General features: G+C 51.8%; 1 protein-coding gene across 9 annotated transcripts in view; it reads right to left on the reverse strand.

The window, feature by feature from the left end:
• Window positions 1-14,255, reverse strand: part of LOC138690478 (ankyrin repeat and fibronectin type-III domain-containing protein 1-like) — a 256,553-nt gene that overhangs the window by 199,184 nt on the left and 43,114 nt on the right. For 2 of the 9 annotated variants that reach the window (XM_069809566.1, XM_069809564.1), the window contains exon 1: window positions 13,279-13,556. The exons of 6 other annotated variants lie outside the window; for them this stretch is intronic. In XM_069809566.1, coding sequence (XP_069665667.1) covers window positions 13,279-13,493 — 215 coding nt within the window. In that variant the 5' untranslated portion in view covers window positions 13,494-13,556. Of the gene's footprint in view, window positions 1-1,242; window positions 1,720-13,278; window positions 13,557-14,255 lie in introns of those variants that run through there. One more of the 9 variants, XM_069809565.1, reaches the window with a different exon arrangement.

Raw genomic sequence — 14,255 nt, forward strand, 5'->3', positions numbered from 1 at the left:
TCGTGTAGCCACTGAGTGAAGAGGGGAGACAGCAACAGCACATCACGTCTCAGTGTCTCAGCAGTAACACAGAGAGCAGCAGGAGGGGCCCAAGCAACAGACCTCCAACTTCTTTTTAATGTTCAGATACTTTAATAACCTTTACAGAGTACGAGATGCTCAAGAACCAGAGAAGATGATGAGTGGATATCTTGGTGCTATTTTTTCCCCCCATGTGTCCCTGCATAGACCTGCACTCCTCCAGAAGCAGAGAGGCACCATGTGCAGGTCAGCAGGAGGATTTGGGGGGACACACTGCTCAGGCTGGTGGTAATGCTCTGCCCCACCACAAGCCTACACAAAAGGGGAAAAAGCCCAGAGCAGCATCAAGTGCTAGCCATGTCCTACAAGCTGCTCATAATATCCAAGGAGAGATAAGCCACCCAGGCACAGAGCAATTTTCTTAATTGCAGTAGCCGTATTTACATGCAAAACAAGAACGCGTGCACCCTACAGCTCGGGCTGGCTTTGCTGCCTCTCACCATGACCCTCAGCACCCACATGGCAGCACACTCCCAGAGGATTTCCAGTCAGCCCAATGCCACCCCCCTCGCCCCCCATCCCCGGCATGTTCCCCTTATCAATCCACACCCATATGAGCTGACGGTGAACCGTGTATCTGTCTGCCCAGAGGAGCCCCCCTCGCCATTGCACCCTGTCCCCGAGACCCTTCCCCAGCTGCTGTGTGCCAGGAGGCTCCATCAGCACTGCATACACACACACATTCAACTCCACCTGTAAAGCCACTTCTTGCTGCCTGGACAGTCAAGGACTTTGCATGCAGCAGCACAAGAGGCAGAGTAAGGGAAGGGCAACTGCGGCACAATAACCTCACTTCTCTAACGAGGAGACAGTGCAGCGGCACAACACAGAAAGCAAGAGACAGAGGCAAGCAGGTACACGTGCACACAGTCACCCAGCAGACGTCCGAGATGTAACGCCAACACCTGGGACGTGCCCTGGGCAGGGAGACGGATGCCAGGGGACAGAGCCTGACAGAGACGTCCTGCGACAATGAGCCACTCAGGAGCCCCAGACAGAACTGAGGTGATGCTTCCAGAGCTCTTGGCTTGCTCCCAGTCCCCTCCCCAGCCCCAGGAGAGATAAAGGGAAAGCAAAACACCAAGGACTACATCTCCCACCCCATAGCACCCTGGGCACACACAGAGGCACCAGGACAGATGGGCCACTGCTACCCCATACCTGCACTCGGTGATACTACAGCAACAGCTCCCGCTCCGCCGACCCCGCCGCCCAGAGCGCAGCTCCATCCTCGACTTCCTCAGGCTGAAGTACTCTGTCAGCTTCCCAAATGAAGCCATGGCCCCCGCGGTGTCCGAATGCGCGCCCGCCTGTGTCCCTGGGCGCCGGTCCCACCGCACGCTTATGCATGCTACACCCCAGCTGCGCTCGCTACCCCGCGCACTCCGTCAGCCCACGGGACCGGGAAGGGAGCGCTGCGAGTCAGAGAGAAAGAGACAGCACAAGACAGGAGGAGTTTAGCCAGGAATTACTTCTTGGACAGTCCACACGCACTCCACAGCAATCCCTCAAATTTCAAGGGTAGGAAGCCCTGCCTCCCCGAGCCAACCGCAGGTGCCGGGCTGCATAAGAGCAGCTGGTGTCTGCATGCTTATTTACTGTGAAGCTGCAGAGCTGAATTAAGGAGGTGGCTGGGGGGTGAGGGTAAAAAAATAATAATGCCCGCTGGAAAGGATCCCTCAGTAGTGATGGCACAGTTCTGCAAGACCCCACTGTGAGTGGCCGCTTGGCAGGTGAGGGAGCTGGCCTCTGGGGAGGTGGCCCAGGGTAGGCAGGGGGATGCTGTCTGGATCAGAAGGCGATGAGAAACCCCGAGAAGTCAGCTGTTCAGATGAGTTTCCAAAGGGTCTGGCATATGGAGACCAGCATAATAGGTGGAGAGGATCCCCGCTTGCTCTTCTTGCACAAGATCCCTGCTTGCTCTTCTTGCGGCTATTCAGAGTTCACTAGTTTTCCTCCCTCCCTGTTTCCCAAAGCAGAAGGCACCCCTTAGCCTCCAGCAGCACCTACCTAACACGATTTTCCAGCCTGTCACCGAACACCTGAGTGCAAGGAGAGGGACAGACATTTAAAGCAAGCAAGTCTGATCCAGTCAGAGGTCACCTGTGGGCTCTGCTCCCCAAGCTCCAACACAAAGCCCTTCTACAGCAGGCAACAGATAAAGGGATGCTGCGAACCTGCAGGGAAATCCTACTGCCAAACCTCCCCTAGTCAGGAGCACTTGTCTCTGCATCCTCAGAGCCTGACGCCAGCTGGGCGGAGGAAAAACAAGGGCTTCAAAAAAAAAAAAAAAATCTTGCTCCAGCCCCACAGAGCAAAGCCAGATTAAGTCAGTGAAGCGCGTCCAGGGGAAGGGGTGTCTGACAGCAACTCACAGCCATGCCAAGAGACCCTTGAGGAAACAGCAAAGAAAATCAGCACTAACTCAACTGGCAGACCAGCAAGCTACCTTCACATCCTCTTGATCCCTCCGTTGTGGATGCCATGTTAAAAAATAAACAAAACCCCATTCATTGCAATTTCCCTGCTTAGACCCATCCACTGCAAGCAGCCTGCTCGCAACGAGGGATGACCATCCACTGCCGAAAACCTGCTGTGTGCCTAGCCGAGCCCCACTTCCCTCCTCCCTTATTTTCTTCCTTTTCCTTTAGGCTCTGGTTCAGCTTCCCGCTCCAAATTAAACGCCTGAAGCAGCCGGGTACGCCCCGTGGAGCACAAGCCCAACAACCCACGGTCACTTCGGCAGCCGCCCGCCCCCACCGGCTGCTTGTGACTCTCAGACCGGCTGTCACCATCCCTGCTCATGGTTCTTTAGTGGGGGGCTTTTAATTTGTTTGACCCACCTCAATCCTCCCTCCCTGCTCCAGGTGCTGACATTAATTCCAGCAAAACAGCACAAACCTGTGCACAAAGCAGGGGGCTAGTAATGCACCGGGGGGGATCCCATGGCCATGGGGGACCCTGCCAGCCCCTCCACTGGGTAGGTACACTCCCCCAGCACCTTCTGCCTCCTGTTCACACATTGGGAGGGGAGAGCTTGGGCTCGCTTCCCTCTTACAGCCAGGGAAAATAAAGCTGTCTACCCACTGCTCCGCACGCCGCCCCCCTTCATCTCCCACCTTCTCCCTTCGATGGGCTCCACTGCTGCCGGGGAGTGGTCCAGGGCGCTTCCTAAAATCGATTCGTTTGTGGAGAGAGGGCTGAGGCAGAGCATCCGCTTGCTGGCTCTTTCAGGCGCAGCATGAGCCGGTAACACTGTCACCCCTCTTATCTCTCATCGGCTCCCCGTTACCAGTCGCAGTGAAACGCAACACGTCAAAAGAGGTCAGAGGAGCCAGAGGAGAGCGGAGGGGGCTGTCGGGAGGCGGCAGAAAAGCAGCTGAGGGGGGAGACCAGACAAGCGGAGACAGAGGGGGACAACTCTTGTTTCCCTGCTATAGAGGAAAGGCATAATGCTGGCTCTTTCAGAGGCAGCTGGGTTGAGGCACATGCATGCCTTCAGAGGAGGATAGCAGCGGTTACCTGGCAGAGATGATGTTATCTGCTCCTGAGTTACGCAAAGGCAACAGGAGAGGGGCTGCACTGGGCAGCAGGAGGACTAGAGAGGATTAGCGGGGTTAATTTGAATCCCTCTCTTCTCCTGTTCTTCCTCACCACCTGACGGGAAGGCAGAGGAGCAGCAATGTTGCCCCAGGGATCCTCCTTTGGCATTTGCAAAGCAGAATTGTTTGGGGACAAAAGGGCAATTTGAAAGAATTGTAGAAAAAGCAGCAGGAGGATTAGACAGACTGACAGACACACACTCCAAGGAACAAGCCAGCCTTCCCCAGCACTCCAGCTGCATGGGGGACACTCCTACAGCCATACAGCCAGGGTCACCCCACATTTCTGCAATCCCTTCCTGGGCAGGCAGGTAGGAGCCACAGCTCTTCACAGGAGTCAGGCCCCCTGCAAGGCTGCAAAACTTACTTTATGAGCTTACTTGGAAAACAAATGAGGAAACTGCCTTCGTGAAACCCCATGCCTGGGTAGCTGGGGGTGGTGGGGCTCAAGTACCAATGCCCAAAAGCTCAGACAACTCCATAAACACCTCCACCTGTGATCAAAAAGTGATACTCCAGAGGGGACTGCTGCCCCACAGCCCCCCCCAGTATATCCCAGTCCCCTGGACCAGGCTCACCAGGGACCTGTCTGGCTGGAAGCACAACCAGCACTGGGGCAGAAGCAGCACAAGCTCCCACACCTGTCGTCTGCGTTTTAGCCTCTGATTTTCCTCTGGTGACTTGGGGCAAGGGAAAGGCTATCTCCTTTCCTCCAAGGCAAAGCAACAGCCCCTCAAGCCCTTAACTGCTCAAGGAACGAGGTGGTCAGCCCTTCTAGATAGGGCTGTCACACGAGTCTGTCCCCCAGAGGAGCTCCGTGCCTTTTATTAAGCGGCAGAGGCAATCTGCCAAGATATCGCTGAAATATCTCTAATTTCACATTAACAATCTGCTGTGCTGGGGTTTGCAGCCATGTACTCAGTGATGCGAAAGTCAGCTTCCCACTTTCACTTAATAGTAGAATGTAACACTTTATAAGTGAAACAGTAGTTTAATTCACAGGAGACGTAAACTGATTTTTAAGAGGAACTGTGGAGGAGACTGTTAAAGCAGAAATCAAAATCCATACTGCACTGGGACTTTCTGTGCACTGCCGCACGCATCGCTACCCCTGCGCAACCATCACCAAGACGTTTGTACAAGCATCTCACACCTTTGCAGACATTTCAGAAGGAAAAAAAAAAAAACAAACAAGTGATAACACAACCATGTGGTTGTCTGGGTCCATCTCACACATTCCTGTATATACGCTCATTCGGGCCATAAAGACTAGTATTTCCCATTTCAAAACTCTACAAACACAGTGAAGCCATCGCAGACGTGGGAGCCAGCACCAGTCCCAGCTTGCAAACAAGCAGGACACTTTTTCAGGCAGAAGTCATAACAGCTACCTCACAGCAACCTCAAACACCACAAGTCCTAGGGCTGCCCAAAAGCAGTGGACTGGAAAGTATCTCTGCCAGGTCCCCTGCCCAGCCAGCACAGCAAGACAAACTGGATGGCACTGGAAGGTGGCCCTTGCACCATCCCTGGGAGAATCCTGGCAGCCCTCGGTCACTGTGCTTCTGAGCCCTGGGCAAGCAAACTGTATCTTGTTGCATCTTTGTGGCTTCCCCGGGCAGCTTTTGTGCTGATTACACTTCTCAAGCATGGCTAGGCAGAAGCAGGGAAGGAAGAAAAGGGCATTCTTCAGAGCTGGCAGTTTCTCCATCCACTCCTACAGTGCTGGAGGACTCCAGCCCTGTTTCTCCAGAGCTTCAGTTTCACTCCTGCACGCCAAGACCACTCAACACAAGTTAAACACACCCGCTCTTCCAGCCCCTGGCTCCTCTGGGGAGCTGCATCCCTAAGAGCTGCTCATCAGCTGATGCAGAGCCCATTGCTGCTCCTCATTCAACATTGCTTTTAAGAGCTCATCCCTCCCCCCAGGGCAGCTTAGGTGATGCTCACAAGTACCAGTCCTCCCTGTGTCTGGGGGAAGTAGGTAAGACAGACTTAAGCCATACTGGGAGTAGCCATCTCATTTCTACAAAAATGGCAACACCTTGGCTGTCTTAAGGCTCCCTTTCCCAGTCTGGCTGATACCTGGAGAATAGCAACTGCTGCCTCTTTTGAGGTCCTCCAGCAATGAGGAGGATGGAGTTCAGCAGGTCACATAAGTGGAGTCCCAGACAGCAGATTCGAAATTAAAGCAGTGACAACAGCAGAACAGTCTAGAAAAGCAGTGAGTCTGGCCAAAGGAGGAGCCAAAGCCTGAACAGCTGATCAGGGACAGAGTCTGGAGCAGGAGGCACTTCTGCCTGCTCATCCTGAGATGTCCCATGGCAAAAGGGCAAGCTTTCCCAGAGCCATTGCTTGGGACAGGGAAAGAGGACTGTGTGGGTCCTGGTACCCCAGTTCCCATCTATTGTGGTCAGAGTTCCTCTCCCCCAGAGGGAAAAACACCTGCTGCGATCCCAAAAAACAAGTGAAGGGAAGCTTCCTAATCCCCCAGGGAACAGCTGTGCCTTCGGGTCAGGTGGAAGAGGATTTCTCATGAGCCTTCTTTTAGTGCCAGCTGGGGAGGAACCAGCTTCTCCAAGTTACCTTGGAAGTCAGGTGAAAGCACCATGGGGACTTCAAAGTTTTTTTGGGCAGGAATTTTCCAAGCTGCTGAAAAGTGGCCACTGATGTCAGGCATCAGCTCCCCATCAAGCCTCATGTGAATGAAGCCAATAATGAAGAATTTTGATAATCATCATTTTTTTGGAGGGCAAGGTAAGTTCTGAGCACTAACTCTTGAGGCTTAAGAAATAAAACTCTTCCACCCTGTTTTAGATATACCCACAGTGACTGAGCACCCATTTTTCACAACCAGTTAACCCAGTGTACCAGAGTACCATCGAATGTTGCAGGATAGTTAAAAAAATGAAATTGGAATACGTTATTTCACAGGATGAACAAAACCAATTATCACCATGTGCACACAAAGAAACATGTTAAATGCAAGTATGAACTGATTTAAGAAATAGATGCACAAGAGACTACTAGCAACTTTTAAATGTCCCAAAAGGCCAAAAAAGCACACACACACACCCCTGTTAAAACATTACATTGCAAAGTTATACAAGAGCTCCAAGGTTCTAAAGTCATTCAGGTCTTAAGGATGTTAAAATAATTCTGTAAGCATCCTATTTGTAGCTGGACCAGAAGACAGTATCAGCGTGACATGGTGCATCATGCAGAGATCATGCAAAATTAAAACATAAAACCCCATCAGTGACCCCTTCTTCAAGGGACAAAAGCACAGGAAACAGTCACTTAAGACCACTATCGGCACACCATTGTGCAAGGCGCTCCCTACCCAAAAGCTTCCATTTAAGAAACCTGCAGCAGGAACTAAGGGTGTCAGGCCACCACTGCCTCAGATCCAGCCCAAAGTAGCTGCTGTAGCACCCAAGGTACAGGCTGGCCACAGGCAGGATATTTCCCCCACTCCAGCTACTCCCTCCATCCCCTCCAGAGGCATTCCACAGCTCAGCCCTTCTCCTCTGCTCCCACCCCTGCCAGAGCACCCTGCACCTCCAGCCCTTGGGTCAAGGCAGACACTCAAAGATGCAGCAACAGAGCTGCTACTATTACTGAAAAACAAACTTCAGCCTGGAGTCACCTCCCAGGAAGCTTGCAAGCATCACTACAAGCATTTTGGTGAAGCTGTGCGGTGCTGAGTGCAGCCCCCCTCCTGGAAGCAGCCATGGCAGCAGCAGCACTGAACGCACCCCACGTGCTACAGTCCTTCCCTGGGCGCTGGCAGCATTTGACAAAAGCTTTTTGTGACAGCTCAGGTGGCCAGTGCCCAGATGTGTGGCGCTGCATTCCCTTCCTCGCGCTACACGCTGGCTGTACAGTGCTTGCACTTGGCCTCTTGGGTGCTGCTGGTGAAGCCTCAAACCTACCACAGCTAAATAATGGGGTGCAGGCTGCAGGTCTGTCTCCCCCTGCAGGAGAGCCAGTGAGGCCACCCATCCTCTACCTGCAGGGATCCTGGCCAGGGCATGCTGTGAGTCCGTCCTCAGCTTCCCCCCAGCACAGCTTCCCTGGAGCATCCTCACAGCCGATCTCTGTGTGCACCCACAGCAATGCCAGTGAGCCTTCGGGAACAGAAGGGCATCAAACAGAAGACACGCACATCTCTGCTAAAACCCATTTTGGGTCAGAGAACTTTTCAAGAAGACTAACAGTTCCAAATATAAGACTTTTTTTGCTTTTGCACCATCCTTGCAGTGTAAGCCAAGCAAATGTGCCTGTGCTAAGTGCAAACACGAGCCTGCAGTGGCACAACAAACTGCAGGTCCTTGCTGTTGCCCACAGCCCAGGAGAAACACAGCCTGAGACTTCTGGAGGCCAACTCCTCAGAACAGTGCAGCCCTGGGACTAACACACACTTATTGGCAGAGCTGTGAAGCCCTACGGAAGTGCTACATTTCAAACAGCTGTAATAAAAAGCAGAGTATATGAGAGGCTCTATAATTTCAGTCTAACTAGGCACTTTGCTTTAATTGTCAGTTATATTGCATTACATACAAATTTCAGTGCCAATACCTAGCATAAGCCAGCCGCATCAATTTACTAATTTGCCTGGCATATCGCTGCATTAGAACTCATTTAGCACAATTACTCTAATTCCAGCAGCAAATCCAGATGTGCTACCCAAGTTACACTTAAAATATCCTCATTCTTGGGAACAGCACTGAATTACATAGGGCAGGACTTCAAACACATTCTTTTTGTCATTTGGGCCACTCTCCTGTGCACAAACACAGAGAAGGGTGGGCATTAGCCACATGAAAGAGTTAAGACGCACTGTAGCATCCGACATCTAAATGGTGCCCTGGGTACTGAGAGCCTGGCTGGTGGCACCCTGCTTCCAGCCTGCCAAAACCCCTCCTTTTTCCCTGCAAGAGCAGGGACCTCAGCACCCAACTCCTCACCCCGCAGGGTGAAGCACACGTGGGCCAAAGCACTCCAGTACAAGTGAGTATTTATGCGAGTTTGGCTCAAAATTTGCCTTCGCCGAGAAGCACACAGGAAGCAGAGGTGTAGCCACCACCAAAAGCCAATTGTTTGGCAGCATGGAGGTAGCCGCAGCTCCCACCACAGAGACACCGGTGCTGATCCAGTCACCCACCTGCAGCAGCTCATCAGCATTTGTCCCTTTCCAGAGCAGCGTGGGATGTGCACGCTTGTGAAATCCAATTCCCTTTTTAACCCCCAGATCGATGGGAATTGCCAAATTATTTCATCCACCTTAAAAAGGTTCTCACCACATGCAACATGGTGCAGTTAAATCACAGCACACACAGGGACAATTACCTCCCAAAACAGGGCCATCCCTGGTGCAAAAACCTGGCTCAGGCTTGCAGGGGAAAGATAAGGGCAGGAAAAAGCAGACAGCAGCACAGGCAGCTGAAGGAGTCACAGGGGCTTTTATATACTTGCTAGGAGAAGAGAAAAGGAAAAAAAAAAAAAAAAAAAGAAAATCAGTTGAGCCCTCCTAAAAAAAAAGTTTGTTGAGTTCAAAATGACTGCAGAAAGTATTAAACATCAACAGTGGTGTGATGGGAGGAAACACAGCAAAAGAAGAAACAAAGGCAGAATAGTTTGAGGACATTTGGAGCTGGCAGGGCTATTTTACGGGCGAACGGTGCTGCCTCTGCCATACCATGCCCATACGTGGTCACCTTGGCTCTGCCCCCCACCACTTGCTTGACTCTTTCACGCAAAATGCCCAGATTCAGCCCAAGTCAGACAAACAGGGCATGTGCCATCCCCACATCCACAACCAGCCTGGGAACAGACACAGCTCAGGACTCACCAATTGTTCTTTTTCCCCTAAAAACCAGCCCTGGTAAAAACCCTAAGCAAAAATTGGAAAACTCATTAACATGATCAAGAATTGCAGAAAATGGAAAAGGAGAATAATTCTTGCAATTAGAGCCCAGCAAACTTCATCAGTCTTTAGAAAAAATAATAATCAATATGGAGCGAGCCGTCTCCAGGCTGGGAGAGTCACAGGACTATAATCAATATGGCTGCCCGCTTTCATAAATAGCTACTTGTGCCTATCTGGATCTCTAATGAGGAGCAGCCCCCTCCTACACCTGGCTCCCCACAAGCAGTCTCTCTCCCCACCATCAGACCTATGGGTGTTGTTACAAGGGTTTCCTTAGCAAGCACACAACCCCTGAAGGCACCCCATCTCTTTCCCCCCTCCCAAAAGGTACCAAGACTTGCAGCGGTCTGGTCAGAGAGAGAGCCCAGAAGCAGCAGAAAAGGGATGGAAAGGTTGTGCCTGGCTGCTAACCTGCAGTGCAAAGACATCCCAGCTGTGCGGTTTTCACTTCATGTTGTACTCTCCCCGCTCCTCCTGATCCTGTATACACCATGGTTGCTGCTCACCATGCCTCTGCTGCTTCCTTTGCCCTGACTACTTTGCTTGCAGCTTCCTAAAACACCTGTGACTGATGGATACTGCCTGAGCCGAAGCCGGGCTGCGGGGTTACCCCTCCTGGGGGCTTGCCGCAGCAAGGAGGTAGCATGCAGCAGCCGTGGGCTGGAGAGAGAGCTGGCAAAAATGCCATTAACTGCCCGGCAAGGGAGGTCACCTTCATACACACCAGAATGAGCAGGATGAGCCTCCAACCTGCTCCCTTCAAGCACTCTTCGTGGCCTGAAGTTGAAGTGAATTACGGATAAATGCAACAACCCCTCTGGGAAATTACTTATCTGCGACCTCAAGCTTCCCTCCGACTTGTACGAAGTCCTTCCACTGAGGCACAGCAGCACGGTCCTGAGCAGCTCCCCTTCTCAGGGCTTCATTACCCAAACTGGCCTGGATCTTTGTGAACAGGCAGCAGACCCAGTCCAGCACCTGTGGGTCTGCGTGGTGGGGAGGCTGCCCAGCCCCAGCACGGGCACTGCCCAGGAGACAGTGCTCAGACCCCACAGGAATGCACATCCTCCCCACTCCCCAAATAAGCACTGCACCCCGCAGGGGAGCACAGGGCTCCCCAGGGCCAGGCACACATCCCAGAGGGGCACAGTCATCCTCAGCAGCTGCAGCCCGAGGCTCCACCGACAGACACCCACACGCACCAGGGAAGGACATTTCTACTCCAACCTTTTTCTTCTCTCCTCTCACCCAGTAATTATCCCATTTCTGCATCAAAATAGAGTCTATTAAAAACTCAGCTTCTTTCCCAAACAATAGATTAACGTAATCCTCTTACGACACAGAGCTGGCCGTGCCTGTTGCAGTCAATGATTGCAAACTTTTAAGCCTGGAGTCAAATTTTAACTTTTTATGTCAAAACTCTGAACAGCACAATCATCGGATAGATGGGAATGTTGGATTTACTCAGCATAAGACTCTCCGTTTAAATTAAGCCAAAAGATTTCCCCTAGGTTATAGCAATTTAATTAAAACAAAGTAAAAACAAGCCTCTAAAACTTCCAAAATGCTAGTTGTAAAATTAAAACCTCTAGGACTGTCAAACAGAGTACAGAACCCAAATAACACCCAAGGGAAAACAAATACTTTGACTTATTTCAGTAGAATAAAAAGACTGACAAAACAGATCTCATCATATCCTTCACAATATAAGCAAAAATATTTAAAGCCCCCATCAGGCAGAACAAAGACAATTACACAGATGGTCAGTGCCACCAAAATGAGAAGTTGCATAATTGAGACTCCTCACCTGAGATGATCTCCACTGCCATACAGCTCCAAGTCATTGCTTTCCCTGCTCAGATCCTCACCATATAGTTAGTAGTGAAAGGCCTCTAATCAAAGAGCTGCTTAGGGGACAGACATCAGCTCTTTAAGCCCTGGGACATCAGCGATACCTGCAGTCCCTGGAAGTTCATGGGATTAGCTGTGGCCTTGTGGGGCAGCTGCACACCAGGCTCCCGGGAAGCCCCCCATCTTCCAGCACGAGCCGCTGCACTGCGGGTCAGTCTGCACGAGCCCTGAGAAGCCTCACTGCTTCCAGAACTCTCTTCCACACACCCATGTTATGCTCATGCTGTGAACACTTGGTCCAAGCCCAACACTGCAACCTTGTATGGCATGACCAAGGTTTCTACTGCTGGGTAAAAATGATGAAGACAGGGAGGGAGACCATGTCAGCGTCCCGCACCCTCTGCTCATATCTTCGCAGCTGATGCTCTATTCCTACCTTTACCTTGCTGCTGCCCTCAAAGGATGCTGCCATGCTACTGGCAGAGGGCAAGGAAATGCTGGGGAGGTGTCTGGGCAGGCTTACAGGGACTGGCTGTGGGACAGTCACACTGTGGGGCTTGCTGTCCCAGTCACTCACCTGGGAACAGAAATTGTAACAGAAAACTCAAAACACTGTCAGCAGAAACGTGCCATGCGGCCCCCGGATGAGTCAGCTGAGCTGGTCTGGTATGAACCAAAAAAAAACCCAGTCCACCCACACTCCCTCAGCACTCAGTAAAGGAGTGAGCTGACTCATCCCATGGCCATGCAACTACTGGACCTGACATGAGGGCAGTGGAAGGAGGTGGCTCAGTCTGAGGGCATGGGAGTCCAGACCTTTCCCCAGCATCCACCAGACAATGCGCAATACGAAGCTGTGCCCTGAAGGGCTGTGGGGGGACACCATGCCAGCCCTTGCAAAGCGTCCTAGGATCTTAGAGCCTGGACCACATGAGGAAAGGCAGCATAACTACTGCACATCCAGGACAACCAGATAATGAAGCACATTTAAAAAAACCCAAACATTTAAGTGCTATCTGGCCATGGGGTTTAACCACGCATGTTTCTACCACACAGTCAGGGTCAAGGATCCACTGGATTTCTACCATAATTCAATGCCCTCCCCCAAAGAGACTGTAAGGCAACACCTTTTACAAACACCCTCACTGGGGTCTGTCAAGCTGCGCTTTGACACAGGGGTAGCACAGGGGGAAGCCAGCAAGCAGGGCACGCTGCCTACAGCGTGGAGGAAGGAGGTCCAGTGCCACAGTTCACAGCAGCAAAGCCTCCCAAACCTCCAACCCCATGACATCAACATGGTAAGAAAAATAACTCACAGCATGTGCTCTGCACATCCACTGCTGGGAAACAAACAACAGGCAGGAAATATACCTTCCACTTAGAAGATAAAGCAATTTGGAAATTGAAACTTCTTCACCAGTTACCAGCTGCTGTGGGAGAGGAGATGGTGGAGCACAAGGCACCAAGGTCAACAGTTCTTCATGTCAAATACCTAAAAACCAGCATCATAAGGGTGTCTGACAGAACAGGCTTCTTGCTACATCTCCTGTGTGTACTACTGCTACACATCAACATAAACATGCACGCAAGTTGTCTTAAGCTAAAACACCAAGCAGCCCTCAAAGCAGCACATCCCTTACCACTCCAAAGAGAACAAAAAAGCTTGAAATACCAGAGAGGTTTGTTCATCACATTTCTGTGAACCTTATCTCAGCCACGATGTACATCTCTGCACAAGCAGACATACCACCAGCACCGTCACACCTTAGCCACGTTTCCCAGCGCATGGGGCAGGACACAGCACCACATTACCTGCAGGGTTGAGCAGCTTCACTGTCCCATGCAGTAACTGGCAGTGGCCAGGATGCCTCTGCCGGCACCTCTGGCAGATCTGTGAGCTGTGTTATGGCCTCCCAAACGCTGATGAGCCGCAACTGACATGTCTGCTTCACCCCGGGCAGGGCCACAGGATCTCTCATCGCCCGATGCTTGCAAAAGCAATAGGTGGGAGTCACAGGGAGCATCATGACAACACAACAACAAGCCCGAGCTCCCTGCTTCCTTCTCCAAGTCCCCCAACCTCAGATGTCGCAGAGCCGCGGATGAACTAACTGGGGCAGAGACCAGTCCTTTGGCCATGGGCCACAGGGAATTGCCTCGGACGTCATCACCGCTGGGCTGCCGGAGGCAGGCAGAGCTCAGTGGTGCAGCTCAGCATTGTGCAATCCCCAAATGATTAAAATCAGGATATGCCCCCTCCCACACGCCTGGAGGCAAAACTCAAAGGTGCTGCTTTCCCTCCCAGGAGGGGCTCAAGAAGGTCTCTTGAGCTACTTCTCTGCTGCATGGTTATTCCAGGCCCCCACAGCTCTCCTCACAAAGGGCTGCACCCCATCTGCGTGACGGGCTGCCTTGACTTTGGGGGCACAGGAGGGGTTTCCCCAGCTGTGACACCTCATCAGGAAAAGAAGGAAAACAAGAAGGAAAAAAGGAAGATTACATCCTACTCCATTTTGTCCCTGTGCTGGTTGCCTCCGCTTTAGTCCCCAGCTCACTAGCAGCAGCTCCCTGCACTCTGGACTAACCCTTTTGTCATACCGTGGTCACATCCACTGTCAGACCCTCAGACCCACCTCAGCTTCCACTTCCAGTGGAAGGAGCAAGCACCTCTGTGAGCCCCCAACCTGCCATCCACAAATGTGCCAGCTGGTGCCTGGGGCACACAGGGAAAACCCCTCACTCCCAAAACCCCCCAAAAAATTCTGGAAAAAGAAGTCACAACCCCACCA

This window comes from Haliaeetus albicilla, chromosome 22, assembly GCF_947461875.1.
Source record: "Haliaeetus albicilla chromosome 22, bHalAlb1.1, whole genome shotgun sequence".
In the NCBI taxonomy this organism is placed as follows: Eukaryota; Metazoa; Chordata; class Aves; order Accipitriformes; family Accipitridae; genus Haliaeetus; species Haliaeetus albicilla.